The 27,579-nt window shown below is 33.4% G+C and overlaps 1 protein-coding gene across 1 annotated transcript in view; it reads left to right on the top strand.

The window, feature by feature from the left end:
• SCLT1 (sodium channel and clathrin linker 1) overlaps positions 1-27,579 on the top strand; it is a 98,344-nt gene that overhangs the window by 9,623 nt on the left and 61,142 nt on the right. The window contains exons 2-9 of the mRNA XM_033133484.1: positions 671-738; positions 3,239-3,297; positions 3,840-3,912; positions 7,433-7,488; positions 8,847-8,982; positions 11,352-11,474; positions 13,111-13,176; positions 17,651-17,721. Coding sequence (XP_032989375.1) covers positions 671-738; positions 3,239-3,297; positions 3,840-3,912; positions 7,433-7,488; positions 8,847-8,982; positions 11,352-11,474; positions 13,111-13,176; positions 17,651-17,721 — 652 coding nt within the window. The remainder of the gene's footprint in view (positions 1-670; positions 739-3,238; positions 3,298-3,839; positions 3,913-7,432; positions 7,489-8,846; positions 8,983-11,351; positions 11,475-13,110; positions 13,177-17,650; positions 17,722-27,579) is intronic.

The following is a 27,579-nucleotide window of genomic DNA, read 5'->3' as shown; positions in this document are numbered from 1 at the left end:
AGTCTTTTGAAGTTGTTGAACTTGCTCTATTGCAGTTTTAAATGATCCGTGTGATCCTGAAAGAATGAGTATTGTACATTTATTTGGTGCTGTGTTCTGCTGTGTATTTCCTGCTGTAAAAATACCACCTTGTACTCACTGAGAGCGCTTGGCTTTATTCTGGACCTTCTTTCCCGTTGTCTCTTGCCCACTCTTGCTTAATTTGGATTTTTTTGTCCTGAAGTTTCTCCTCCATGTGGAGGTTTGTCCTGGAAAAGAATTTCAGAAGATTTTAACAATTCTAAAGAACATGGCTACAGCTTATCTTTCCTACTCTTTTTACTTCTACTAGCAGGAATTTAAAAAGAAATGTGAAGAATGTTTGATTGACTTCTGTTAACCTGAAGAGCAAGCTAAGAGAGACAGAAAATTAAAATTTACGAGAAAAATGAGATTTTTGCAGCTGTTCTTTTTCCCATTGGCAGTACTTAGTTGGTTTAGATGTATGGAACCGGCCCTAATCTTAAATTCTAAAGTGATTTGTTGAAATTGATGATTTTTTTTATTCTGAGAAGCAGTGGAGATTAGCAATTTTGCATTGGCTATATCAAATGTTAATTATTTTATTTCTAGTTTTTAAAAATTGACATGACCCAATGAACTACAAATTGGTTTTTCTTTTTTGTTTCAGATCAAAGACTAAATGAAGTTCTTAGGCGATATCAAATGGAAAATTTTTCCAAATATTCATCAGTACAGGTATGCAAATTAATTAAGGTCCAGCAAACTGGTTCATTTGGTTATAAATATGAATGCAAAATAAATTCTACTTTGGATTATTCTCATGTAAAGTTGCCAATAGCGCTTTGAAATTTTGGTTACAATTTTGACTCTTGTCAGGAGTCAATGAATGTAAATTCATTGTTTTTGCTTAATGAATGTAAATTCTTTGACCATAGAAATTGCCCTTTTTTCAGAGTTAATATGTCTGTGTTGAATTCTAAAATGAAAATTCATTGAAGTTTTGAAACATTCTAAAAGTGTTTCCTAAGATAAATCTAGTTGTAAACTTTAACTCTGAGTTCTCATAAATTATGACAGAAAAATAAACTAACTCAAAACAATAATATGTGGCATTAGTTTTGATACTTCTTTACTTGAGTTTATGTTTTTGCTTAAATATTATGTTAAAAAATTTTTTACCAATAAGGTGTACTATTAGTGGACTCTGAGTTACAGAATATTAAGAGAAAAATTATAGCTCCTAGGATAGCTGTCTACTGAATCAATAAGGAAGTGTTTTACTTTCGACAGAAATGAATCTCATAATTAAAACTGAAATTATTTTATTATTTTTCCTATGTTATTTTTGTTATGCATACTTAAGAAGTGTTATCATATAGGTGATAGAGAGTCTTTCATAATAAAGTTTAGTAGCCTCTAAACTTTGCTCCTATTCTTAGGTTCTTTCGCCTCTGCTTACTGTCTTATAGACTGCCTGAAGGGGGGATTCAAACAAAAGATGGGTTTTAAAGCTTGAGAAGACTTTTGGGCATGGTGTTTTATCATATCTACTAGAAGCTATGGCTGGTTTGATTATGAAAGATGGTTTCACCAGATAAACAATGACTCTGGTCAGCCCTGTAGATGTACCTGCCTTGTGCATTGTGATTATAATTCATTAAAGCCTAATGTTAACATACCAAGTAAGTACTATGTTTCCCCGAAAATAAGACCTAGCAGGACCATCAACTCTAATGCGTCTTTTGGAGGAAAAATTAATATAAAACCCGGTCTTATTTTAATGTAATATAAAACCGGGTCTTTAATATAATATAATGTAATACAGCATAATATAAGACTAGGTCTTATGTTAATTTTTGCTCCAAAAGATGCGTTAGAGCTGATGGTCTGGCTGGGTCTTATTTTCGGGGAAACACAGTAGGGACAAGTCTCCCCTTACTTAGTAGGGTACTCTTAGGCGAAATTATAGCTCCCTTCATTCTCTGAAGGTATGTGTTCTTCTCTTACATGTACTGTTCTTGTAGCCATATAATCCTATCTCGATTCCTCTCTTATTTTTAGTGGTAGTGTACTGTGACTGCCTAAGGTACCGGGGCAATCCCCCAGCCCTCCAGGATGTGTTACTGTCTCAAGACTCCGCTGGGCGAGGGCCGTGCCTTTCACTGAATGGCCTGCAGGTGTGAGGGGAGGTGAAGTGGGAGCTTGAGAGGAAGGTGAATCTGCTTTCTAGAATAGCAGTAAGGGCCAGAGCCTGGGCCACAAGTTTGGCAAGTCCTTTCCTCTTTTTTCTCCCTCCTCTTTTCTTGCCAGGTTATCTTGGCTGTCTTTGCACGTTTACTAATGTACAGGAACTTTAAAATCTGTTCAAGGTCAAGTTTTATAAATTATTCTATTGGATTTTTAAAAATTACACTGCAGTTGCTGTAAATTTTAGAGAACTGATATACTTACAATATGATTATTGCAGACATCCATGAATATGTTATGGTGCACTGTTTATTTAGATCTTCTTTTATGTCCTTCAGTAGAGTTAATTTTTCAATAAAGGTACTGCAACATTTTTTGTTTTATTCTTAAGTACTTCCTTTTCTTATAGTAATGAATAAGGTATTTTTTCCTATTGTATTTTGTAATTATTGCTGGTATTTGGTAAAGCTACTTTTTATGTTGACCATTTTGGTGACTTAGTATACTCTCTTATTAGTCCTAATAATTGATAGATTATATGCAGAGTTTTCTAGGGAAATGGTCAAATTTTCTGTAAATAATAATAGTGTTGTATCTTCTTTTTCAACCTTTAAATTTCTGATCTCCTGCGCCCACAGCAGATTGCATTGACAAGAACCTCTTGTCAATGTTGAATTTCAGCCGTTATAATGAGGAGCTTGTATTATTACTGAATTTAATGCAGTGTTTCTGATGCTTCACTGTGAAGAATAGTAATTAATGTAGGTTTCTGGTAGATATTCTTTATCAAATTGAGAAAATTGTTCCTATTTCTAAATTGCCAAGAGTTTTTACCATGTATGGGTGTTAATATTTACCAAGTACATTGTCAACGTCGATTGAGATGATTATTTTTTTCTCTTTCTCTCCTTTTTAATTGCATTAATAGATTTTCTAAGGTTAAGGTTATAAAAATTTCAGTTGTATTTAATTTTAAAGTACTGTCAATTTTGGCTAAAATGATGTGAGAAAACATTTTAAGAGGCAGTATTAACATTCTCTGTTATAGAAAGCTGTCTTCAAAGGAGATGGAGATGACACACTAGGAAACTCAGTAGTTGACCAAAGGTAAGGTTGAGTTACCAGAAAAATATTGTTATATTTAATTATTATTAAAATAATTTCTTCAGTATTAGGAATGTTTATTTTATGGTCTGCAGTGCAGTCATCAGGTTTAAATGATGTGTCGTTGAACTGAAGAGAGAAAAAAAGCCACTATTTTAGTCTCTAAGAGGGATTCTCAACTGGGGTGCTTTTGTCTCCCTCTCCTCCCCAGAGATTTGACAAGGTCTGGAAGCATTTTTCTTTTCACAACTGTGGAGGGTGAGGGTGCTATTGGCATCTAATGGGTAGAAGCCAGGGATGCTGCTAAACATCTTACGTTGTTCAGTTTAGCCCCCTACAACAAAAAAGTATTCAGTACAAAATATTAATTGAAGTAAGGTTGAGAACCCCTGGTTTAGAAAACAGGCAAAGTATTAATTGCTATGGGTGATAGTGGAAATAATAAAAATAGTAACTTTTGTTGTGCAATTTATTTCACATATTATGTGTTTGTTAAACTAGATTAAATGGAGTGTGCCATATTTTTAATTTTGTATTTTTTTTAGCTTTTTAGCGCCTCTTATTACTGAGTATGATAAGCATCTGGAAGAGCTGACTGAGCAGCTGAAATATTATCAGGTATGAAATCATAGTCATCAAGCTTTTCGTAATATTTTATTATAAAAAAAGAAAAATAGACTCCCCTTTTTTTTACCAAAAACAATGATGAGGAAGAAAATATGTAGCTCTCTCTAAGAGAGGGAGTGTGAGAGTGTGTGTGTGTGTGTGTGTGTGTGTGTGTGTGTGTGTGTGTGTGTGAAAGAGAGAGAGAGAGAGAGAGAGAGAAGATTATCTTCAGTTTTGTTTTTCATTCAGTTCTCTTTAATCCTGCTATCTGGCAGAAGCATCTCTCAGACGCTTGTAAGCATCTCTTAATCTATTATTTGCTTACATCTTTACTTTTCTCCCAGGAAGAGCCAAAACCATCTCAGATTCTGTCAGACTTTTCTCTTTACCCTCATTTTACCTGTATTTCCCATTATTGGAGAATGGATTCCCTCCCCCCAATTACAAACATTATTTCTATCAGATTTTAGAAGCTATTGATCCACTTCTAATATAGGCTTAAGCAGCCTTTTTCTGAAATCTCTTAGTAATGAGGGTTTGTTTTAGGAGTGAAGGGAGTGAAGAAACCGAGGAAGCTGTCTGTATAGACAGATTACCGCGGCGAGTCCCAGTATTTCTAAGACTAGGATACATAGCAGGCTCATGGAGAAGAGAATAATAGCACATCATGGTTTGGGATATAATCTGATTTTCAATGAGCTACATATTTAGAGTATGTGTAATATTTATAGTCTGATTCTTTGATTTGAAAATGTTTTCTATGTTTTCCCCTCAAATTTTGATCTTTCTGATTGTTAACCATCCAGTGGAAGTGTTTCTTGAATAGATGCCATGTGTGTTTCAAACTAAGCCCACCAGGAGGTGATGAGCTCACTTTCTTAGAGATTGAATATACTCATCGTGGCTCAGCTACCAATCCCTAGATCAATTCAGTTGTGACAAGGTTAGCAGGGTTGACTTAATGCAAATGGAAGAAAGTATAACATAATATGAAAACAACCCAATCCCCTGAGACTGATTTCCTCAGAATGGGGCTGTGGATGTGACAGACACTATGTATCTCTATCCTACTTTTCTCCTTATGCATGGATAACAAGAGATTCTACCGTATGCTTTGAAGTCTAGCACATAGTAGGCCCTCAATTTTTGATGGATGAATAAATGTCAGGGCTTATTGGACAAGACGATTAGCTCTAGCGTATCAATCTATTTATAAATTAATGCTTTCATATGTCGCTTTACTAAAAGAACACATAATGCTTCTATCTTCTAAAAATAAAGTTCTTCCGTTGCATTTGAAATTATTTATACTTTAAATTCCTCTAAGGTTAGTCGTCTAATATGTATACTTATAAAGTGATTCTGTAGCCTCAAATTTCAAAAACAAGCTTTTAGTTAAATTGCAGTTTCTGTTTTATCACCAGTGTTCTCCTAGTCTTTACTATATATTCTTTAGCCTGTGGCCATTTAAGTTTAAGCCACCCACAGTAATGTCTTTTATTCTTTCTAATTGTCCTTAGCTACAGATTGCTCTCTTTTATGTAAATAGCATTTTCCTTTTATTTTTAGGGTTAGTGAGTTTAAAGTTTCTACTGAATTAATTCTCTTGGGATTGCTATACTGACATATTATGTAGTTTTGATTGTTATAAAATGGAATAGCTAGTTATCTTGAAATTAAGCTGTTTTAAATTTTTAATTTTTTTATAATCTGTCTTGTTCATATTATCTCTTTAATCAGCTATTTTACTAAGGGGTTTAACTTCATTTTACCCTTTGGCATCCTCCATCTACAAATGATTACTGAATTAATGACAAGAGAGAAGCTGAAAACCCAAGGTCCATGATAAAAACAGGTGCTACTTTTAGAGAGAAAAAACGATGCTGATAGCTACTTCTGAGAATAGTTGCTCATGTAGATATTATTGATTAGAACTAGTTCTTATGATCTATCACATTGATTCAATCAAAAAATAGTCTCTCTTGAAAGCAAGAAAAGTATCGCTATAAGTCTCTATATAAAAGATATTCTTGCAGAAAAAGTAAATAATGTGGAAATTTGATGATAAGAGAGGTATGGCTGAGATTTTATTTCCTTCCAAGTGCTAAATATTTTGAAATATTTTACACTAAAAAATCTTTAGTGTGACTGTAATGATCCACTTTAAATCCTCACTAATGCATATATATATATATATATATATATATATATATATTCTACCTAATTATATAAGCATAATAAATTCCTTTCATGATACACTGACATCTTTGCAACATTTAAAGATCAACTTAAAGAAAAATTACAAAATGGGGATAATTGCTACAATAAAATCCAAACCTCTTAGCTAGCATGGCATTCAAGACCTGCCACCTGTCTTTTCAATTTTGTCTTTCATGGCCATTACTCCATGTATGGTCATTTCTCACTTACCGGGTAGTGAATTTTTTATTTTGGTTTAATTGTAATTCAAGCACAGCAGGGACCTGGGAAAGGTTCACCTTTGCAGCCAGCTCTGTAGGTAGAATTGACTGTTACTGATTTCCTAGGCAAGCTGTTTTGAGCTTCAGTGAAGAAAGGGAGAGTTAGGCTTGGAGGGAGAGCTAGGCTTTCCAGCCTTTCCTTGCCAGGTCTCTCCAGGCTTGACTCCTCTCCTTTAGCCGAGGGTACCCAATCAAGACTAATGGACGGATCATGAGTTGTTGCAGTTTTGTTTGAACTATGATTTTACACGCCCTCCCTTCTGCTTTCCATTTTCTCATTCACTCTTATTGAGAGCGGACTACCATGCTTGTCTTATCTAATATTTTTCGTTTCTTTGCTATTACTTGTGTTTCTCCCTACTTGAAATGCCCTTCCTTTCCTATTGAAATCCTATAATCCCTTTATTTTCTCAGAGAAAATTAATCATGGCTTCATTTCATTCCCTTTACAGTATAGATTTTATTCTTCTTTGTATTTTAATAATTTTATTTTTTTTAACTTTATTTCCTACTGAAGTATGTTAGTGACCACATTGGTTTACCATAGCAGCCTTATATAGTTCAGAGAGTTCAGACAGTTAGTGAAAATGGTGAATAAGAGACTGAATAAATTACTGCTAAAAAAAGATCTCTACAGAATTTTTTTTTTTTTGCCATTAACATTTTACTGTTTGAAATACAGTGCTAAACTAAGGTGATTTAATTAAAATATACATTCAGGGTATAGGGATAATCTGATATTTTTATAATGACATAATGAAGAATATCTTTCATCTGTTTTCTAGAAATATCTATAACTCATAGGAATTACATTTATAAATATTTCTCAATGTGTTACATAAAATACTTTATAGTCGATTCAAAATAAATGTTTTCTTATGTTCTGTGTATCATTAAAATATCCATATTTAATATCGCTCATTAGAAGTAAAGAATAATTATTTCTTAACTGTAAACTAGTGTCATAGCATGTGATTTTTGCATATGAATGGACAACTTAATAGAGGTCTATCTGGAAAATGTATGGTTACAACCATATTTTATTCTTTTAGAAACAAATGGGTGAGATGAAACTACAACTTGAAAATGTCATCAAGGAAAATGAAAGGTAGATCAATTATTATTTATTTTATTACTGTCTTAGATAAATTTATTATTGTTATTTGATATATTATTCATATAGTATACTGGTTATGTGTGTGGACTCTGGAGCCTGATTTCCTGTTTGACGCCTGGCTCCATTACTTACTAGCTGTGTGACCTTGGACAAGTTACTTAACCTCTTTGTGCTGTAGTTTTCTTATTTATAAATTGGAGATAACAACAGAACCTATTTCAGAGAGCTGACTGTAAAGGATAAAGTGCTTAATATAGTGTACATAATAAGCACTTTATAAATGTTACCAATTGTAATAGGATAGTGTATAATATGTATTTTATGAAATATACTGATAAAACAAAAAGCTGTCAAGCAACCATCCAGCTTGCAGCTAATAACTTAAGAGCTAATACATTGCACATATTAGTGAGTCTATCAAAGTATTTCTTCCCTGCCCCATTCCTCTGCATCCACAAGAGCTTAACACTGTCTTGAATTTTGTATTTGTCATTTTCTTGCTTTTGAAAGTTTTTTTATAGGTATATGTATTTGTAACAATATATTATGTTGTTTTTAGTTTTAGTATTTATGTGTGCTTATTGTAAATAATATTTTCTAATAGAATTATACAAATTTTTTTCAAGTTTTTCTGATGTTATAAAACTTTTTTCCTCATTTGCATCATTTTAAAATAAAACATTTAGTTGGTCTTTTAAGTTGTACCTTCCTGTGCTTTATTTAAAAATTGTTTTAATGCATGAAGTATCTGTTTAGTTTAATGTTAATTTTTAAGTTGAATTTAAGGTTTTCATAATTATAGTCAAGCTTATGTAAGAATGTGCTGAAAAATAAAACCTCTAATAGTTTTGATTTCACAACTAGCAACAGTTTTATTCTACTCTGTTTATTAACTGAGACTAGTAAGAGATCCAGTGAGTTTTGTGAAACAATGAAGATAAATACTTCTACAAGATTTAATAATCCAATTTCTATTAATTGACTAGATGAAACCACTATCACATGTAAAAATTTTTTCTGAATGTCTTGTTTTATCAATTAATAAGGTGTATATAATATTTGGATTTTTACCTTTTTGAAAAATTGAAATCTCCCTAAGACAACCTGAATTATACTTGAATTAATTACGACCAATTTAATACACTAGAAATTGTTAGATACTATTTTTAATCTTACAGCACAGTATTTAATGTTGATTTAAAATTTCCAATTTTTGAGGTCTACTTAAAAATGATTTTTATATGAGGAATGATTTTTGACCGAAATGTTTATTTAATTAACCCTGCAACATTAATTACTGTTACTAAAATGGATTTAGATTATTGCTGTGTTAACTGTTTGTTCCAAAGGTTGCACAGGGAATTAAAAGATGGTGTTGAAAAACAACTGGAGGCCCTTCCCTTTGGTACAGAGATGGGAAATGGTATATATACAGATGATGAAACAGTCAGGAATCTTCAAGAACAGTTACAACTAGCCAATCAAGTAAGTGACATATATATTTTTTTTAATTTTATCCTGAATAAACAGACAGGTTTTAAAAATCTGTGTTATCATTATTTATGAATGATAATAACAGAATAACAAAATTGTTAACCCTTAATGATTTTATGCAATTTATAAAAATAGTTGACAGGTAACAAAACTTGTCATAAGTATCCTGTTTGTTATAAATATAGTGGTCATATATATATTTTAATTGAATCATAATGATTTCTAACATGACTTTTTATCTTATAAAAATATTTTAATGTCAAAGGAAATTTTTAAAGAGAAACATTATAAGTTATCCACTTCCCTAAATTTACATTTTTTATATTCTGTGTTTTCTTCTGTTTTTTTTCAATTTTCAAAGATTATAGAATTGTATCTTTCTAAAATGATACTTCTAAAATTACACCCTTTCTCCTATCCTCTCTCATAGTAATTGAAATATTTGGGAAGCCATGCTGTATATCTATATATCTATATATATACACATACACACACACACATATATATATATCGCATACAGATATATATATACACCCTGTTTCCAACACTGTAATTTTTTGTGCTTACATATAAGGATGTTTTATTCTAACTTACACTTTTATATTCTAGGTATCTCATATCTTACATGGATTTGAATCCCCGTTCTTCTACTTTCTAGCTATGTGTCTCAGTCTTCTCATTTATAAATGGGGATTCAAAATTCTGTATTATCATTTTGATTTTATAGTTATTTATGAAAAGTCATATTTTTTATCCCTTGGAAATTTGGTTTTAGAATTGTTTATTTAACACTGAATTTTTTTTTAATCTGGAAAGGGAAGGAGTTTGAAAACTAATAGAAGAAATAAATAATGAGGAAACCATGTTCTCTGCTCTGTTCTAGACATGTTATCAGGAACAATTTATAAATATTAGTATAGAAGAAATAAATAGTAGTTTCAAAAAAGCAAAATTAAAAAAAAAAAACTCTGTCTCTGAAAAGCATCTCTCTATATAGTACTTTTGCTGCTGTTATTTCCAATGCTAAATTGTATTAAAACTTGAAAAGTGCTTATTCTTTTTTGCTATACTTTTAAAAACCATTCTTTCCTTAAAACCATCTCATTCCTTACCCATTTCTCCCCATATGCCCCTCTCTTTGCCTTTCCATCTACATCTTGCTTGGTCTCATATCTCTGAAGATGGTCCCACTTTTTTGCTACAGTTTGGATCAGTTACTTCATAGAAGATTTGATGAGATCCAGATTTGAGCAGTCAAAACCGAGAAAGCAGACTGGCTACTAACAGATTTTCCCGCAAATGTTTCTTCCTGACTCTGCCATCCACTTGCTGAGTCACCCCAGGCCATTGGCCTAAACCTCACTGTCCCCTTCTCTAAAGAGAGAATAATGCTCTCTGTGTGCAAGCTGAATGTTTCTCCACCTCTTTGGTTTCAGGACCTCTCCTCAGGATGCTTAAGAATTATTGACCCCAAAGAGCTCTTTTGTATGTGTTTGGGGGTTATATATCTATCAGTATTTATTATATTACAAATTAAAACAGACATTTTCAAAAACAAATGGGAGCATCAGTAGCCATCAGAGCAATGACAGCATCACACATCACATCGTATAAACTTTGGAAAACTACACTGTACAGTCATGAGAAAATGAGAATCAAAAAGGCAAATGACATATTCTTGTTATTATGAACATAATTTTGACTTCAAGGATCCTCACACCACACTTTGAGTATAAAAAAATAGTATAATACAAACAGTACACTATATGATTCCCAATTTTGTTAAAAGAAAAAAAATACAAAATTCTCCCCCCAAATCACATTTAGAAACATCAATGTATCCAACATTTAGAAAGATGATTATATCCAGATGTTAACAATATTTACTATCAGTTGGTAAAATTATGGGTAATGCTTATTTTCATCTCTATTTTTCTGTACTGTCCTAATTTTCTACAATAAACAACTTATTACTTTTGCAAAAAAAAAGTACAAAAAAAGTCTTATACTTTACCAGGGGCAATTTTCTCTTTCAGTAATTTCAAGGCTTACACTTTGTTGAGAAACAAGGAGAGTGGTTTAAATCTGTGTCTCTGATTTAAGGATTTTAATTTTAGCTATGAAATCTGAATTTAAAAAGTTTCAACGAAAGCAATTTTCATTTTTAGGTTTACTCTCTAAATTATTTTTAATATATCTTCATATCAAAAATATTACAGTTGTGTCATCTTTACACAAATTCCATTTTTATTTTGTGACATTATATACAAGAATGCATTTTGTAAAATAATATGATTCATTTGTACTGTGCAATAGCCTGGTAATAATTTAATGAGTTCTCAAATGTTTTTGTTTCATAGGAAAAAAATCAGGCTGTAGAACTCTGGCAGACTGTATCTCAGGAATTGGACAGACTGCAGAAACTTTACCAGGAATATATAACCGAGGCCCAGATTCATGTAGTTGAAAGTCAAAAACAAAAGGTAATCTTGGACTTCGTGATTTTCTTGTATATTAATAAGAAATAAATCTTACTCTGGAGTAACTCAGTTTTGGAGAGGAATGCCTAAGTCTCTTCTGTGTTATTTCTGTAAACCATAAATAGATCTTTAATAGTTAGAAATCTCTTGACGGATAAGATAATTATAGCGGTTCTCAGTGTATGTTGGGTTTTATAATGTGATTAGCAGTGAAAGCCGTAGTTAGTGTTAAGGAGCAGCTATAAGATTATTATGTATAAAGCTTTTATATTCTTGATTTCCTCCCTGGCTTAAAAAGGACAAAAGCTGTCATTAGATCATGGCCAATGAATTAGCCTGCTCAAATACAATGATAACACTATGTAAAATGAAAATATTCACACCTTTAAATGTGACTTTGTACTGAAATAGATGTCAGGTTTGTCTAACAAAAATTAATCAGAATAGAATTTTACAATAGGAAGGGCTCTCAATGGCTATGAAGGACTTCTTTCTATCTAAAGCAAGAATCATTTTATATTCTTTCAAAGTGGGCATCTAGTTTTGCTTTATAATTCTGTTGACAAGAACTCAGTATTTCACAGGACCAGCCATTCCATTGGAAAATCTGCCTCCTTTATCCTTTTACTGGTTCTTTTTCTGCTAGATACATTTCAAACTATGGAATGATTGCAATTCTGATGGTTTCCCTGTGGATTTTGAGAAGGCAGATGAGTACATTGTAACCAATGTACTTCTCTTCAACTTTCCCTTATACACTTTTCAAATTTCAGTTTGTGACCAGCCCTATTATTTTCATTATAATTAGGAATTTCTATCTAAAGAAGTTATAATAATAATACTTACATGATGCTTTGCAGTTTACAAAATAATTTTTCTCTACATGCCCTGGTTTGAAAATAGCCCGTGTGATCCTATCCATAAGATTTTTACTTCTGAAATCTGGAAACCATTTCTAATATGAGTAATTTCTTTAAGGTTGCTTCATTTATTTCAGTCAGCGAGGCCATTAGTTTTGTTTTTGTTTTTTTCCACCTGAATAAGATTATTTTTGTGTTGTAGCTTTACAGTTCATTTTTTTTGTACAAGACTTTGCAAATAAGACTTTGTCCTTATTTTCCCATTTATCTATCAATCTTTAATTCTGACATCTGACATGTTAACAGCTCTTCCCAACTATGTGTCACCTACCCATGTAATGTTTGTTAGGATCATAGCAGATGATCAATTTAAACCTTCTGGGACATTGTAGCTGTGAGAATTTAAAAAAAAATGGGGAGCAGGACAGTAATTCCTGTGTCATGGTTTGTAGTATAGGTTTTGAATAGGTATGAATGTGGTTTTCCAGTATTGGACAAGGTTTCTCTAGCATCTCTATTTACTAATGGGTTGATTTCTAGATGATGGTTTCACATAAAGTAGAAATAGCTATATTAGTTTCCATGTTGCCACCTTATTGAGTTTTGTAATCATTTAAATTGTTTTTTCACTTCTTCAGCTATTAATTCATACCCAATAAAAGAAACACAACATTTCATCTAACTTAGACATAATGATTTTAGAGTTGCTTTTACTTTAATTTTAAATAAGAGTTACAAACCAAATGCTATTTATTTACCCTCCTACCTTTCTACTGTAGGATCAGCTAACCAGTTTTCAACAACTGACTAAGCAACTTCATGTTGCTAATGAAAACATAGAAATGGTAAGTGAAAATATCCATTTAGTGTGCTTGTTTATATAAACTAGAAATTGTCACCGTAAAAATTATTTATGGTAATGTAAATCAACGACAACAACAAAAACTGCTGCATGAAATTAAAATAGGTAAGCAGTACGCTTTTCCCTTTATCTGTCTTTTTCTTTTATGTGTAATCACACAGCGTGGTTCACAGTACTTTCTGGAGATCTAAAGCTAACATCCATCTGAAATATATCCTAATCTGAAAATACTGTTAGCGTCTTTGATAGTCTTTTGAGAGTAATCTAGACTGTGACCTTCTCAAGAGTAGGACTCATGCTTTCTTCTTAGTGTTTCATCTGGCACACTGCTATGTAGGTATGTCATAAGAGGAGTGAAACTCTTAACTCAGTGAACAGCCCAGTTCCTTGAAAATAATAGGACACTAAGAACCATTTGTTAGTTGACTGAACACCAGGACTAACTGATACATCTAAATTTCCCTGTGATTTTTTCCTAAAACAAATATGATTAGCCCTTTCAATTCTGCTCCATACCTTTTTTCTCTCACTTTTATTTTATTTCTTTCAGCTTCTTTTCTTTCTCCTTTCCTTTCCTTTTTCTTCTTGGAATTTTATTTTACCTCATTATTGAGTAATAGGGTTATGACATCCCAGGTAATTACTCTCTTTCTTTTCTTCATTTTATTTAGTTCCTCTGCTAATTCTTGTTAGAACCTAATGAAAAGTGTCTTGTTTAAGTGAGGATTTGTGCCACCAAAAGTAAGCTGTCCAATTTTTATTCTATTTTTAAAAATTTCTCCTTTAACCGTGTAAAACATTGTTAAATCCATTTCTCTCTATTTTACTTATGTTAACATTTGAAGTATCCAAGCACTTCCAATTTTTTTTATCATATACTTCTTAGAGGTTTAAAATAGTATTGAAGTGCTCCAGAACATAATGACTGATTTTCCTAATTAAGAAATAAATCGTATTTCAACATGAAATTAATAGTTTAACATCATCATCATTCCTTCTTTCTTTCAGTATGTCCCTAGAATTGTGGGGATTATATAATCCTTTGGTAATTATACTGCAGAACCCCTATTTTATTATAAACAACCCAAAATCACTGTGGTGAAAATCATGGGAAAAGAATATTTGAGTATTCACAGGAAATACATTAAATTTTTATAAGGTACAGAATTCATAGTTTCAGCCAAAACTAATAATAATAAACTATGGATACAATAAAAGTGATAAAGGAATGCCATGATGAACAAAAGGGATTTGTGTTATTTAAGTACAAATAAAAAGACTATACTTGTGGTTAAAATTAAGGAAAATGGTTATGAGAAATTTTACAGTGTGAAAGTTTTTCCTTAAAAATGTACATTTTGAGTACCAAACAAGACTGCTAAGCATAAGGGGAGGTAGCTGAGTGATTGTAATGGTCTCCAGGAGCGTTCAGAGCATAGTCACAGGGCAAGTTTCAGTCAAAACCAACTTGAAGAAAAGTGCCCTTTAAAAATCAAGCAGTTACAAAATAGTAAGTGCTATTTTGTCAAGTAAAGCACAGGGAATATAGTCAGTAACATGGTAATAACTACATATAGTGCCAGGTGGGGACTTGACTTATCAGGGGGATCACTTCATAAATTACATAAATGTTTAACCACTATGCTGTACACCTGAAACTAATATAAAATAATGTTGAATGTCTCTGTAATTGAAAAAATAAAATAACGTAAAACTCAAGCAATTTCTATTTAAATTTTTTCTGATTATATGAATAAACTCATTAAATGAATAAGTTCCTCTAGATGTACAATAAATTGGTGAGTATAAAAGAAGTAAATAAAATATCTTTCATGAGCAGTGACATTAGTGATAGGTACCGTGTTTCCCCAAAAATAAGACCTAGCCGGACCATCAGTTCTAATGCGTCTTTTGGAGCAAAAATTAATATAAGACCCAGTCTTATTTCACTATAATATAAGACCGGACTTATGTAATATAGTAATATGTAATATCAGGTCTTATATTAATTTTTCCTCCAAAAGACGCATTAGAGCTGATGGTCCTGCTAGGTCTTATTTTCGGGGAAACATGGTAGCAGGTAAAATTCCCTGACTTATGTGGTACATAAAAGAACAAGTTTATTTTTATTTATTTGTTTTTATGACTATACATACAATAAGAGTTCACATTTCTGAGGGATTCTCTTTACTGAAATCATACTATTTTTTGAGATTTGCTCATCTCTATAAAATTACTCAAAACTATCTGTTAATTGCGTACTAAGCTCCTTACACTGTCACCGGTTCTCTCATTGTGCAAGAGAAAGTGTATCTATCCTGGAAGTCCTATCGGTCCACCCAATAAGACAGGAATGACTGTGGAATAATCAGTGGATAAGGTGCTAAAATAGATGATGATTGGAGGGGCTGCTTACTGGACCTTTATGAGTCTCTGTATTCTATGAGTCTTCCAAGTTTGCATCTGATCACAAATACTGAGCACAAGGCCGTGTGCAGATGCTGCTGCTGAGCTCCCCCCAGCATTGCTGTCAAGTGAAGTGCGTTAGTTCCCAACATTACCTTCTTAAAATGCACGATTCCAATTTATACTTCCACTAATTATTCTCCATCATTTGTCTTTAAGGTGCTCCCCAATAGTAAAGAACACACGCATTAATTATGCTAGTGCCAAGGCAGTATATATAATAAAACATTAAGGGTGCCTTACAGACATTATAGAGGAATTCAGAGACATGAATCAGTTTGGGCTGAAGTCACTGAGATAGCTTCACAGGAGAATTTGAAATGATATTAAAGATCATCTATATCTCCAAATGATAGAAACATCCTTCTATTAAATGCTTTTCAGTTAGACGATCCTCTAGCCTCTGCTTTGAATATCCCCTATAAGAGATATTATCACTTCCCCTAGCAGCCTTTTCCTTTGAATTCTGACTATTGGAAAACTAAAAATCTCTCATCAGATTTCCTCCCACTGATTTATAGTTTTATCTTTTGGCGAAATATGAAGAAGCTAAACTTCAATCAGCCCTTCAGTTATTCGCATATAATCATTATGTCTTTCCCAATCCATGCCCAATATTACACCCAGTTTTTATTGTTGTTGTTTTTTCTCTTTTAACTTTTCTGGTGTGGTATAATTTGCCTACATATTGTTATATCTTTCTTTCTCCGCATGCAATAGTTGGTTTCTTTAATGGTGGTCTGTGAATTGAATACTCAATTCTAGCCTGCAGTGTCTACTTCCCAAGATAAAGATAATGGTGCAGTCTGTAGGCTTACTTTAATCTCATAAAAACATTCATTCATTTATTCCTCAAATGTGTAGTATTTAAATGTACTAAATTATGTGCCAGACACTGGGAGTTCTGGAAGAAGCTGGACCTCAAAAAGACGCTCGTATTGTAGACAGGAATACAAAAACTTTAAATACAGTATTTAAGTATAATACAGTGTGCACTGTAAAAGTACATATAAAGTTTTATTAAAATGCAAAAAGGAAATGGTTAATTCTGCCTTAGGGTGTGGAGGGATGAATGCTGGTAGCATGAGGACATCCCAGGCAGAGGGAAATACAACAGTGTATTAAAAATATGAAATCAATGAAATTGGGTAGAGTATGAGAGAAGCACAGTAAAAATTGCCTCCAGGACTTTGGTTGGAGAGACATATGTATGATCTGTTGAGATGGGAAGAAAGTAAAATCAAGACTATAAGTAAGAGATAATTATAATCTATATGACTTTGCATATAAAGCATATAGACAAAGATATTTTTTACCATCATGATAAAGCCAGCACTTATGGAAGAAAATCAGTTCCCTTAGGAAAAACTTTTGTACACTTGGAAGACTGCTTCATATCTGACTTTAGTTTACTTCACAAGCAGACCCTGAAGAAAAGGTCCAAAACATGTTGTTTGTTTAGGACATAATACCAGGGAGCACCAATAGGGGAGTGGAGAGGGAAGAGAAGGCAGCCAGCAAAGAGTTTTTAATAATCAAGCAAATTACCTCTGTGGGTAACTGAAAATTGAACCCACTATTGAATTCTGGAGCTAGTTAGAACACAGGGCTCAGATTTACTCCACCACAGGATTCGCGAGTTTGGGGTATTGACACACAGTTCACCTTCGGTCATTGTTATCAGGCTCTTCCAGAGCAGACTGGGCATATGAATTCTACAACACCTGTAGCCTTTGCACAGACAGGTGAGCAGAGGGGCCAGAGAAGCCATAAGACACAGAAATGCAGGTGCTTGTGGTTCGGAGTGACGCAGGTGTCCACTGAAATAGTAACAGAGAGGACAGATGGCCAGGGTTACTTTGTACTCTCAAAAAATGTAATCATTATCTTTTCTCCATTTTATTTTTTTCTTCTTATATGCCCTATAGATAATCTTTAAAGATGTAGTTTTAAATATTCTAACACTGAATGTTATTTTTTTCTTGTGGCAGACTAACCAACATTTTCTGAAAACAGTAACTGAGCAAAATGTGGAAATGGAGCAACTCCGAAAACAACTTAGGTATTTTCAAAACTGAATTTTGTTATTTTATTATTTTTTTTCTTCAGGGGAACTGATGATGCCATGGTTTTTTCCCCCTCCGTTTTAAGCTTCTGTCAACAGCTTTTTGTATGTGTGATCTGTTGGGATGGGAAGAGCCTGAAATCAAAACTATTCGTCAGGAGGCAGCTATAATATGTATGTAAAGGGATGTTTTATGATGGTAAAACCAGTACTTATGGAAGAAAATCAATCCCGTACAAAAAATGTGTAAAATTTTGCTTTTCACATTTAGGTTATTTATGTGGTTTCATGGATTAAATACTTAAATGTGCAAAACTTTACAGATTTTTGTTTTAAAATGCAGGAAAAATTTCTTTTTAACATTTTGCTAGGGAGTCATTTCTTAATCAAAATTTAAATGCAAGCCAAAAAGGGAAAGATTGATATATTTAACTATGTTAAAATATAAAACTTCTATTTCAAAAATCAGTATAAGTCAAATGAAAAGGCAATCCAGAGTCTGTGAGAAGACATTTGCAATGCATATAACTGACAATACATTAGTGTTGAGGATACAGTAACTGAACGTCAATCATAATAAGTCAAACTCCATAGAACATTGAGCAGAGGATGTGAACAGACATTTCAAAAGTCACAGCAATCAGGAAAATGCATTTTGCAATAATGTGATACTTCTTCACACCCAGTTATCAATGTCAAAAATACAATGTGGGCTGTAATAACAAGGTACAAGAGAAGATTAAAGTATGATGCAATTTATATACATTCTAAGTGTTTTAAGTAATTGTGTTATTGATTATGGATATATATTTTAGTTGTATATCCATATATATTTAGAGATCTATAGCCATATCAACATACTCATATATAGTAAAAGAATTAAATATATGTTGTGTATGTATATTATAAAAGAATAAAATAAAAACATTTCCAGAAATAATATACCCTACCCTCAAGGTAGTGATTATCTCTGGAGTAAGACTATTTGTAGAAAGAGGATTGGTGAGGCAGCCTAGGTGTTTGTCACCAAGGAAATGGATAGGTAAAATGTGTTAATTGTATCCTGTGAATACTATGCATCGTTTAGAAACATATTTACATCTAAACATGTAGTTACAGCAACATAGGTATATCTACAGAAAGCAAGGTTTGTATTTAAAAAGTAAAGAGAGATATGGATCTATAGCATAAAAACATACATGCAAATATATTTTTACACACACACACACACACACACACACACACACACACACACACGGGGGTCTGACCATTAAGTTCGGGAACTCATCCTATAAAAAGGCTACATACCTCATTGCTGAATATCACTACATTCACCTTTGAAGTACTCCCCTTGGGAAGCTATGCACCGACACCAGCACCTAGTCCACCCTTCAAAGCAATTTTGGAACTCTGTTTCTGGAATGGCCATCAGAGTTGTCGTCTACCCTTGATGTCCTGAATGTCATCAAAATGTCTTCCTTTCAATATTTCAGGTAAAGAAAGAAGTCGGGGGCCAGATCAGGTGAATACAGAGGGTGTTCCAATACAGTTATTTGTTTACTGGCTAAAACCTCCCTCACAGACAGTGCTGTGTGAGCTGGTGCATTGTCGTGCTACAAGAGCCATGAATTATTGGTGAAAAGTTCAGGTCATCTCACTTTTTCATGCAGCCTTTTCAGCACTTCCAAATAGTAAACTTGGTTAACTGTTTGTCCAGTTAGTACAAATTCATAATGAATAATCCCTCTGATATCAAAAAAGGTTAGCAACATGGTTGGAACAAGTTCGCGAACTTAAGTGTCAGACCATATATATATAATCCAAAGATATTATCACATTTTAATGTGAACCTACAAAATGAATGGGAGTGAGAGAGGGACTGAGAATAAACAGGAAAACAAAAATAAACAAATGAGAGCAGTCTTTCACAACTAATGGCAATGGGTTGTGGAAAGAATAGTGTGGTTACCTTAAGTCTGCTTTCAAGGTTTAGAAAAGAGTAGAAGAAAAAAAAGAATGTAAGAAGTGTGGTGTATGTAGGATAAATCAGGGTGTGGAGATCCTGGAAGGAAGATGAGTAAGGAAATTGCTTCATAAAGACCTGCGATCATATGATAACAGTTGAAATAGAAAATAAAAATACATATAGAAGATTTTGTATAGGAAAAATGGGCAGAACTTGATCTTGGGATAAAGGACGGGAAGAATCATGTAATTTTATTGGTAAAGTTATCTTAATGATCATCTTCGATTAACTTCCTAATTTTGTAGAAGAAACCAGACTGAACCAAAGGCTCGGAAATTGCACAGAAATTCATGGCAGGGTCAAATTAGAGTCAGATCTTATAATTGGTAATCTAGTGAGTTTCTATCCCTGGCTCTCTGACAGTATTCACAGCAGTGAGGAAGTTGAGAATGAGAGCTCCTTGTTAAAGGATGCATATACATAGTTTCTTTTAATATTTGCATGGAAGTTTCCTTTCGCTTTTAGACATGCAGGCCTAAAGATATCAATTGAGATTACAGATTGATAAAACTAGTTGTGGTTTTCTAAAGCCTAAAAGGTCTTAAAATGTAATTGTCCATAATATTTACTGGCAATATATCCTTAGCTTAACATTAAGCAATTCAGACTGTATATATAAAACTAAGCTTGCTTTTCCTGTCACAGTCTTGGAGGAACATAAGGATAAACAGATGCTTCTTTTAGGGATGAGAGTGTTGCTTTCAAGTTTGACAGATTCTGAATGATGGGCATATTGACATTACCAGAAGTTAGGTTTTGAGATGCTCTATGTAACCATGCCAAGAATAACTAAATCAGAAACTCTTTAAACACTAGCGTTAAGTTTGTACTTGTGTTGAAAACATATTAGTTTTATTTGTTGTCTGATGTTATGGTACAAAAAATTAGAATCATGTGAGTTTATAATTAAAGCTTTTTATCATTTTCCTTTTCGAGACTTTCTGGTAAGACCCCTGTCATAGCAGATTAAACTCTTTAGCCTATTTTCTATAAGAACCGTCATTCACCTGGTTTTCCCAATCCTCTAGTTCTGTACAAACTGGTATATTTTTTAATTAATTTTGCTGTTACTTATGGAAGAACTTCTGGTTCCTTCCTTTTTGCCTTTGATCATTATTCTGTTTATCAGAAATTTTATACCTTTCTAAACCTGCTTAAAACTTGCCTTCTCCAAGAAGACTTACTCATTCCACCAGATTTTTACTCTTTTTGTGGATCTACTCGGCATTTATTCATTTAAACAAATTTTATGCTATTTCTCTTTAGGTGCTTTTTTGTCATACATATTTGTTTCTAATGTATGTCCAGCTGAGTTATGGGAACAATTATTTTTCAAGTCATGTCTGCTCAGATTTTACATCTTCCTTGGAAAGTCTTTGAAGGGAAGGATTGTCATTTGTATATAGCTTTCAGGAATAACCAATATTATCTTGGTCAAAGGATGTTCTATAGAGACTGATAAAGCATTTGCATAGGGGTCGATAGCATCCTCTCATCAGACTGGCATCATCAGAACTTTTTTAAAAAAAGAAATTAGTCACGGAAGAATGATCTCATTAGCAGACATAGATATTATCTTCATATCTAAGAATCTAACTTAAGCCATTTAATTTATGTTTATTGAGAACTTATACACGAGGTGCTCTGAGGGTAGGAATGATCTTCAGTAAGTTTATGTATGATATGATAGCCTCAGATTGTTTTAATTTGACCCATTTCATCTCAAACATACTTTTGTGGCTTCAGCAATCTCTACAAAGATGAGACCCCATTACATTTTTCTAGCTCTCCTGATTGAGAGGACACATTCCAACGGAGCCATCCGGGAACTCAGCGGCAGCTCAGCTCTAGGTACCGTGTTCAATCTTAGTTGCAAGGGGCTGAGCCCACCATCCCTTGCGGGAGTCGAGGAATCAAACCAACAACCTTATGGTTGAGAGCCCACTGGCCCATGTGGGAATTGAACCGGCAGCCTTCGGAGTTAGGAGCATGGAGCTCTAACCGCCTGAGCCACCAGGCCGGCCCTGCCATCGATCTTGTGGGTGCACAGTAGTTTTCTTTGTCTCATTATTTAGGAAAATTATATTTTATATTTTGCTATGCAGTGATGTGTGACTACTGAGTATTTTGAGTTCCAAAACAACATACCTGGAGAAAACCATTTTTAATTTAATTAGTTGTAGCTTTGCAGAATGAATTAAATGATTTTCAGTGTTTCCCGTTATGGATCCAGGCTTTAAGCTATACTGACTTTGAAATCTGTTTTTAGTACCAATCATCTCAAAGTTTGAATGCATGATAGATACATGTAAGTATTTTTTTTTAATGTTTAGTGCTCTGTTTAAATATGAAATAAAATCCAGGAAATCTTTAAAATGTGATAATGAAATGATTTTTAAATAAGTAGCTTTATTGAAAAACATAATAGTGATGTGATAGAAATGCAATTCTTGATATCACTCTATTTAATGCAACGATAGCTAAATTACATAAATCACAGTCTATGTATATTTATTGTATTCATTTTTAACTTTTTTTACAAATGCATACTTTATCTTTAAAAATATTGTATGGGCTGTTGATTTTTATGTAATATCTTTTTTTTAAAAAATGTATGTGTTGTTGCCAAGTAATAGTTTTATTGTAGCTGAGAAACCAGAGTTTTCTCAGATGTTTTATGTTCCAATTTGAATAATATTGTGTCTTCTCTTATAAGAATGCTATGGAAATCTGGAATTCATGGATCACTATATTGGATTCATAGTGTCTCTTGGAAACGATCCCATGTGAGAAGTGGCCCTGAGCAGATGTGCTTAGTCCTAAGAATTGCCACAGTTCCTTATGTGTTGGCAGCCAGTTTTCTGAGCATAGAAAACATGTTTTAAGAAAGAGAGCTTTGCTGTCATTTTCCTGTCTCTTCACACCATTTTACTTATATTTACCCATTATTCAAATGTTTATATCTTTCCCTCTTAATCTTTAAGGGGAAGAAAGAAGAACATTAGACTTTACTTCCAGCACATACAGGTCAAGAGGAGGAATAAATCCATAACTTCATTGTTTAGAATTTTTGCCTCTAATAGTTGATTACTGGTTTATTTCAAAATATGTGTTTTATCGATAATTATAATTTTCTTTTGCAAATACTCCACATTTTTACACCTGGAAATGTGCTTCAATGTAGTGTGAAGTATGAAAAGCATAGGCTTTGGAGTCAGACAGCTCTAGCTTTATATTCTTATTTTTTATTTTCTGCTTTGTACTCTGGTTCTGGATGATTGTCTTGGGCAGGTTGCTTTTCCCACAGTGAACTTCAGTTGCAGTGTTGCAGTATTCTCTACCTCTTAGTATCTGTGCTTTCCTCCATTCTACTTTCGTATCCAGCCTATCCAAGTACATAGGCTTGTATATTTACAAAGCAGATTTTAGTAGATTTGGGAGCTGGTATTAATGTAATAAATAAGACAGTAGATATTTTCCTCCCTAGCTCTGAAAAATCAGCCTTACCTATCTTGTTACTGCTGTAACTCCTAGGACCAGATGAAACATTCCTTTCTTTTTCTCTCCTTTCTGTTAAGTTATATTCCTATTTCTTGCCAACTGTTCAACCCCAAAACTCTTCTTATATCTTGTTCCATCAGTTATATTCATTTCTTTTTATAATCTTATTAGTCTCTCTTTTGTGGGGTCCAAGACCTCAAATATATAGACCTACCCTGATGATTCCTGAGATTACTATATTTTTTCCTTTCCATTCTTTAAAATTGCTTGGAGGGAAAGTCTGTATTTGTTATAGTCTCTCTTTGAAATTTCTTTCAATTTGGATTTGATCCTACCTCTTCATCTCCTCAAGATTACTGGTACCTTTTTTGCCTTTAAACAGAGTCCTCCATTCTCCTGAGTTGGTGATTCTCCTTGATTGAGGATTTCTCTAATAGGTCTTGTATATTTGATTGTATGATTTGATTTCTCTAATAGGTCTTGTGTCATGATTTCTTCTCTGGGCTTTGTGGCCATTTCTTCCTTTGCTTTTACCAGTTCCTTATCCTACTTATTAAAAGTAGACCCTTCTTAAATATCTAGCCATGTTACACATTTTTCCACCTTCCTTAGATAATTATATCCACCCCACCCATCTTAAACTTTTATCTCAATAATAATGTTTGCCAAATATGTACCTCTTGATTACTTTTTTGGGCTCTTTACTTGAATTGTTAGGGCAGTCATTTTCAAACTTTAATTTTTAGCAGCAGAACCCTTTAAAATAATCTTATACATAGTACCCCACTATAAAAAACTGATAAAAGTGGACCTACTGTGATTGAAGCAAGAAGTGGAAATCATCCCGCATCTTAATAACTAATACCGTCATGAAACCTAGGAGTTTTGCTTGATTCCTCTCTTTTGCTTCCCCCCCACCCCGTATCCCAGTCATGTTGGCTCTGTGTCCATGTTATCAAAAAGCCTGTCATCACCACCATCACTATCCCTTGCAGTTGCCTCCTATCTGGTCTCCCTGCTTTTACTCTTATCTCACTGTAATTCATTCTGCACACATCAACCCAAGGAGTCTTCTCAAAGCATAAAACGAATCATATCTCTTTTGTGCTTAAAATACTAAGGATTTTCATTGCGATTGAAATTAATACCAAAATTCTTACTATGCCCAAAGGCACTTACATGATCTGACCTCTGCTTTCCTTCGCGACTTCCTCTTCCACATTCTCCTGTGTGACACATCCAGCTAGTTATCACTTCTGTAAGTGCCTTTCTCATACTCTTTGCATTTATTGTTAATTCACACTGCCCGTCACTCTTTCACTCTAGATTTTCTGAAGTTGACCTCATTGTCCTTTAGGCTTTAGCTCAAATGTCTATTTCTTGGACTGGCTGTCCCGATGGCACACGTCTCTCTTGTTGTTCTGTATCATTTGCTTCATAGCATTATCACTTTCTGAAATGACCCCATTTATTTCTTTACATGTTTATTGTCTGTCTGCCTCTACTACAGTGTAAACTTTACGAGGACCAGGCTTTGTTTCCCTTGCTTACCACTGCATCACCAGTGCTGGCACCAGTGCTTAGTACAGTCTCCAAATAACATAGGCGCTCAGTAAAATAGTCTAGAGCTCCTGACATACAGTTTGCAGGAAAAACAAACTGAATGACCCACCAGCCCTTGTAAGTCAACATGCCCAGACTGGATTCACAGTGCCTAGCATTTTCTAAGCATTCAGTGAATATTTGTTCCAAGAATGAGTGGAGGGAACCTTTTCAGTTCCATCTTTGTAAAACCTGCCGCCTCTTCCAGTGACACTGCCTGTTCGTTGTGGCGGTCATTCTGGTTTAGGCTTCTGCCCTTGCTCATGTGTTAGGATAGATTGGTTAGAGGAAAGCAGGACCAGCCTTCTAGTCCATTCTTTTCACAAATGTGAAGTTTAACTTTCTAAAGTGCAGCTCTGACCCCACTCTTCGAGCAGCTTCCCATTGCCTTTAAATCCGTACAGATTACCTCGCCGTTAAGGCCATTGACGTTGTCACCCCATCCTAAGTAGGCCCTGCATTCCTTACCTTTATGCTTGTACTTATTTTTTTTCCCTTTTTTTTATTAGTTTCAGGTGTACAAAACAATGTAATAGACATTTATCATTTATATCTCACACTGTGTCAACCCCCCTCCCCCACCCACTATCCCTCTGACATCTCCCAGAGCCATTACATTTCCACTGTCTCTATTCCTAATGCTGTACTCCGCTTCTTGTAACTATATATATGTATATATTTATTTTGTTCCTTCCTGAAGCCTTCTCTGTATCTCTGCTTGTGAGATTTACCATTCTCCTGCCAATTCTTATTGTAAATGCCTCCCACTTCAATATTCTCTGAACTAAATGCAACTTAAATCATAAAACTTTATTTTAATCTTTTGTGATGCTTAAAATATGCTTTAATCACTAGACAGCTAGTAAAGATTGAAAGGAGGAAAAGAAATTAAAATAAAACCTTTCAGTTTTGCTATTTACCATCAGTTTCCTAAAGCAGAAATAATCTTTATCTAAAGATAATGATCTTTATCTAAAATTATGTTTAAGGATTTTCTAAAATTTTTAAGCATAAATGATTGGCTTTATTATAGTACTGGATAATTATAGAACTACTCATTAAAGTATTTTAAATATGCAGTTTTCTTTTATTTTAAACAAAAAAATTAGAATATATATTAAATCAGTAAAAACTTCATTTTATTTCTCGGAATCTTACCATTTTTTATTGTATGAAAGAAACATTTCTAGAATTTGATATGAGACTGCAAAAGAAACAGATAAAAACTTATCTTGAAATAGACTCATTGTATTTGATGTTAAATCCCAAAAGAATTTAACGATAATTAAAGCACTTTAATTTGTGTCCAAGTTAATGCTATAATTTAAGTATAGTACTGTATCCTGTCTTTTATGTTATACTTGGTTATACTTTGCTTAACAGAGCAAAGCTTTGTTTTTTATAAATAATGAAAAATTACATTAAAGAAAAATCCCAGGAATTTTAAATTGTTTGATAAGGAGGTATACCTGAAAATAAAATACTGTGCTTTTTAAAATATTCCTTTGGGGCGAAAATAAAATATGTGGGTAGTTGTGACCTCAAGATTGTTAATATTTAACTAGTTATTTTGTATCAAATTTATTTTTCTAAAATGAAAATATTTTAGATATAATTATGTACACAAGCACACATCTGTCTAAAACATTTGCATGTAAAATAGGATAAGCACAGTTATTAAAGTTCTGTCATAAAATAAAATTAGGATTATTTCTGTTGGTTCCTTTAAAAATTCAACATTTGTGTATTTGAAAAGACTCACAAGACTCCACAGAGCATCCTCACATAAATTCTTTTATTTAAAGGCAAAGGATATCATTGTGCAGCAGAAAAACGAGCATAGGCAAGCACAGGGGGCCCAGTGACATCCAGACACAGTGCCCCTGGGTCTTGATTCATACAAAGAAATGCTTTGTCTCCAGATTGAACCACCAACATGTGTGCAATGAATCTGAGCTTCAGGAAAGCTCCAAGCAGAAGTTCCCACTGGGGTCTTTTCTTCCCTTCTGGTCACACAGTCCAGCCCGGCTGTCTAACCAGATATACCAGGTGAAAACCATCAGTAAACAAATCCTGACTGGGGATTACCAGAAGAGATTCAGACTTTACACAGCACACCATAAATCCCACTTTCCATTTTTTGGCCAAGAGTCAAGGCCAGACGTTCAGGCATCCCCCAAGCTTCCTCAATCCAGCTATAGAGTAACTCTATCCAACACAGTTTCTGACAACTTAAAATGCAAAAAAAAAAAAAAAGGGGGGGGGGAGATTATAATGGTAGCTCATATTTGTAAAAACTATAGTAAAGTTTATTAAGTTCTTTAATATTTAAAGGACTTAATATAACTTATTTGAATTTTATGATGATTTTGTGAGTTATGCAGGAAAATTGTCTTTGTCTCTATTTTACAGCTGTAATTCTGAGACTCAGAGAGGTTATGATTGGCACAGTTCACATGGCTCTTACGTTGGTAGAGCCAGGTCTAGAAGACAGACCTTACAGCTTTTATTCTAGAATATTTTCAATATTTCATGTTAGCAGTAGATTTTAACAACTATTTCTTTTCTAACTATTCTGTGGAACAATGTAGAAATGAATAAGTATATATAAAACTACTCCTTATTTCTACCCAAAAAACATAGGGTGTTTTGTGTATGTTTTAGGAGATATAATAATTTAAATACTTTCAGAACACTTTTTCTTTTAATGACTTACAAAAACTGGT

The sequence above is a fragment of the Rhinolophus ferrumequinum genome, chromosome 18, assembly GCF_004115265.2.
Source record: "Rhinolophus ferrumequinum isolate MPI-CBG mRhiFer1 chromosome 18, mRhiFer1_v1.p, whole genome shotgun sequence".
Taxonomy (NCBI): Eukaryota; Metazoa; Chordata; class Mammalia; order Chiroptera; family Rhinolophidae; genus Rhinolophus; species Rhinolophus ferrumequinum.
Note: the sequence above shows the minus strand (reverse complement) of the source record. Positions and strands in the feature narration are given on the sequence as shown.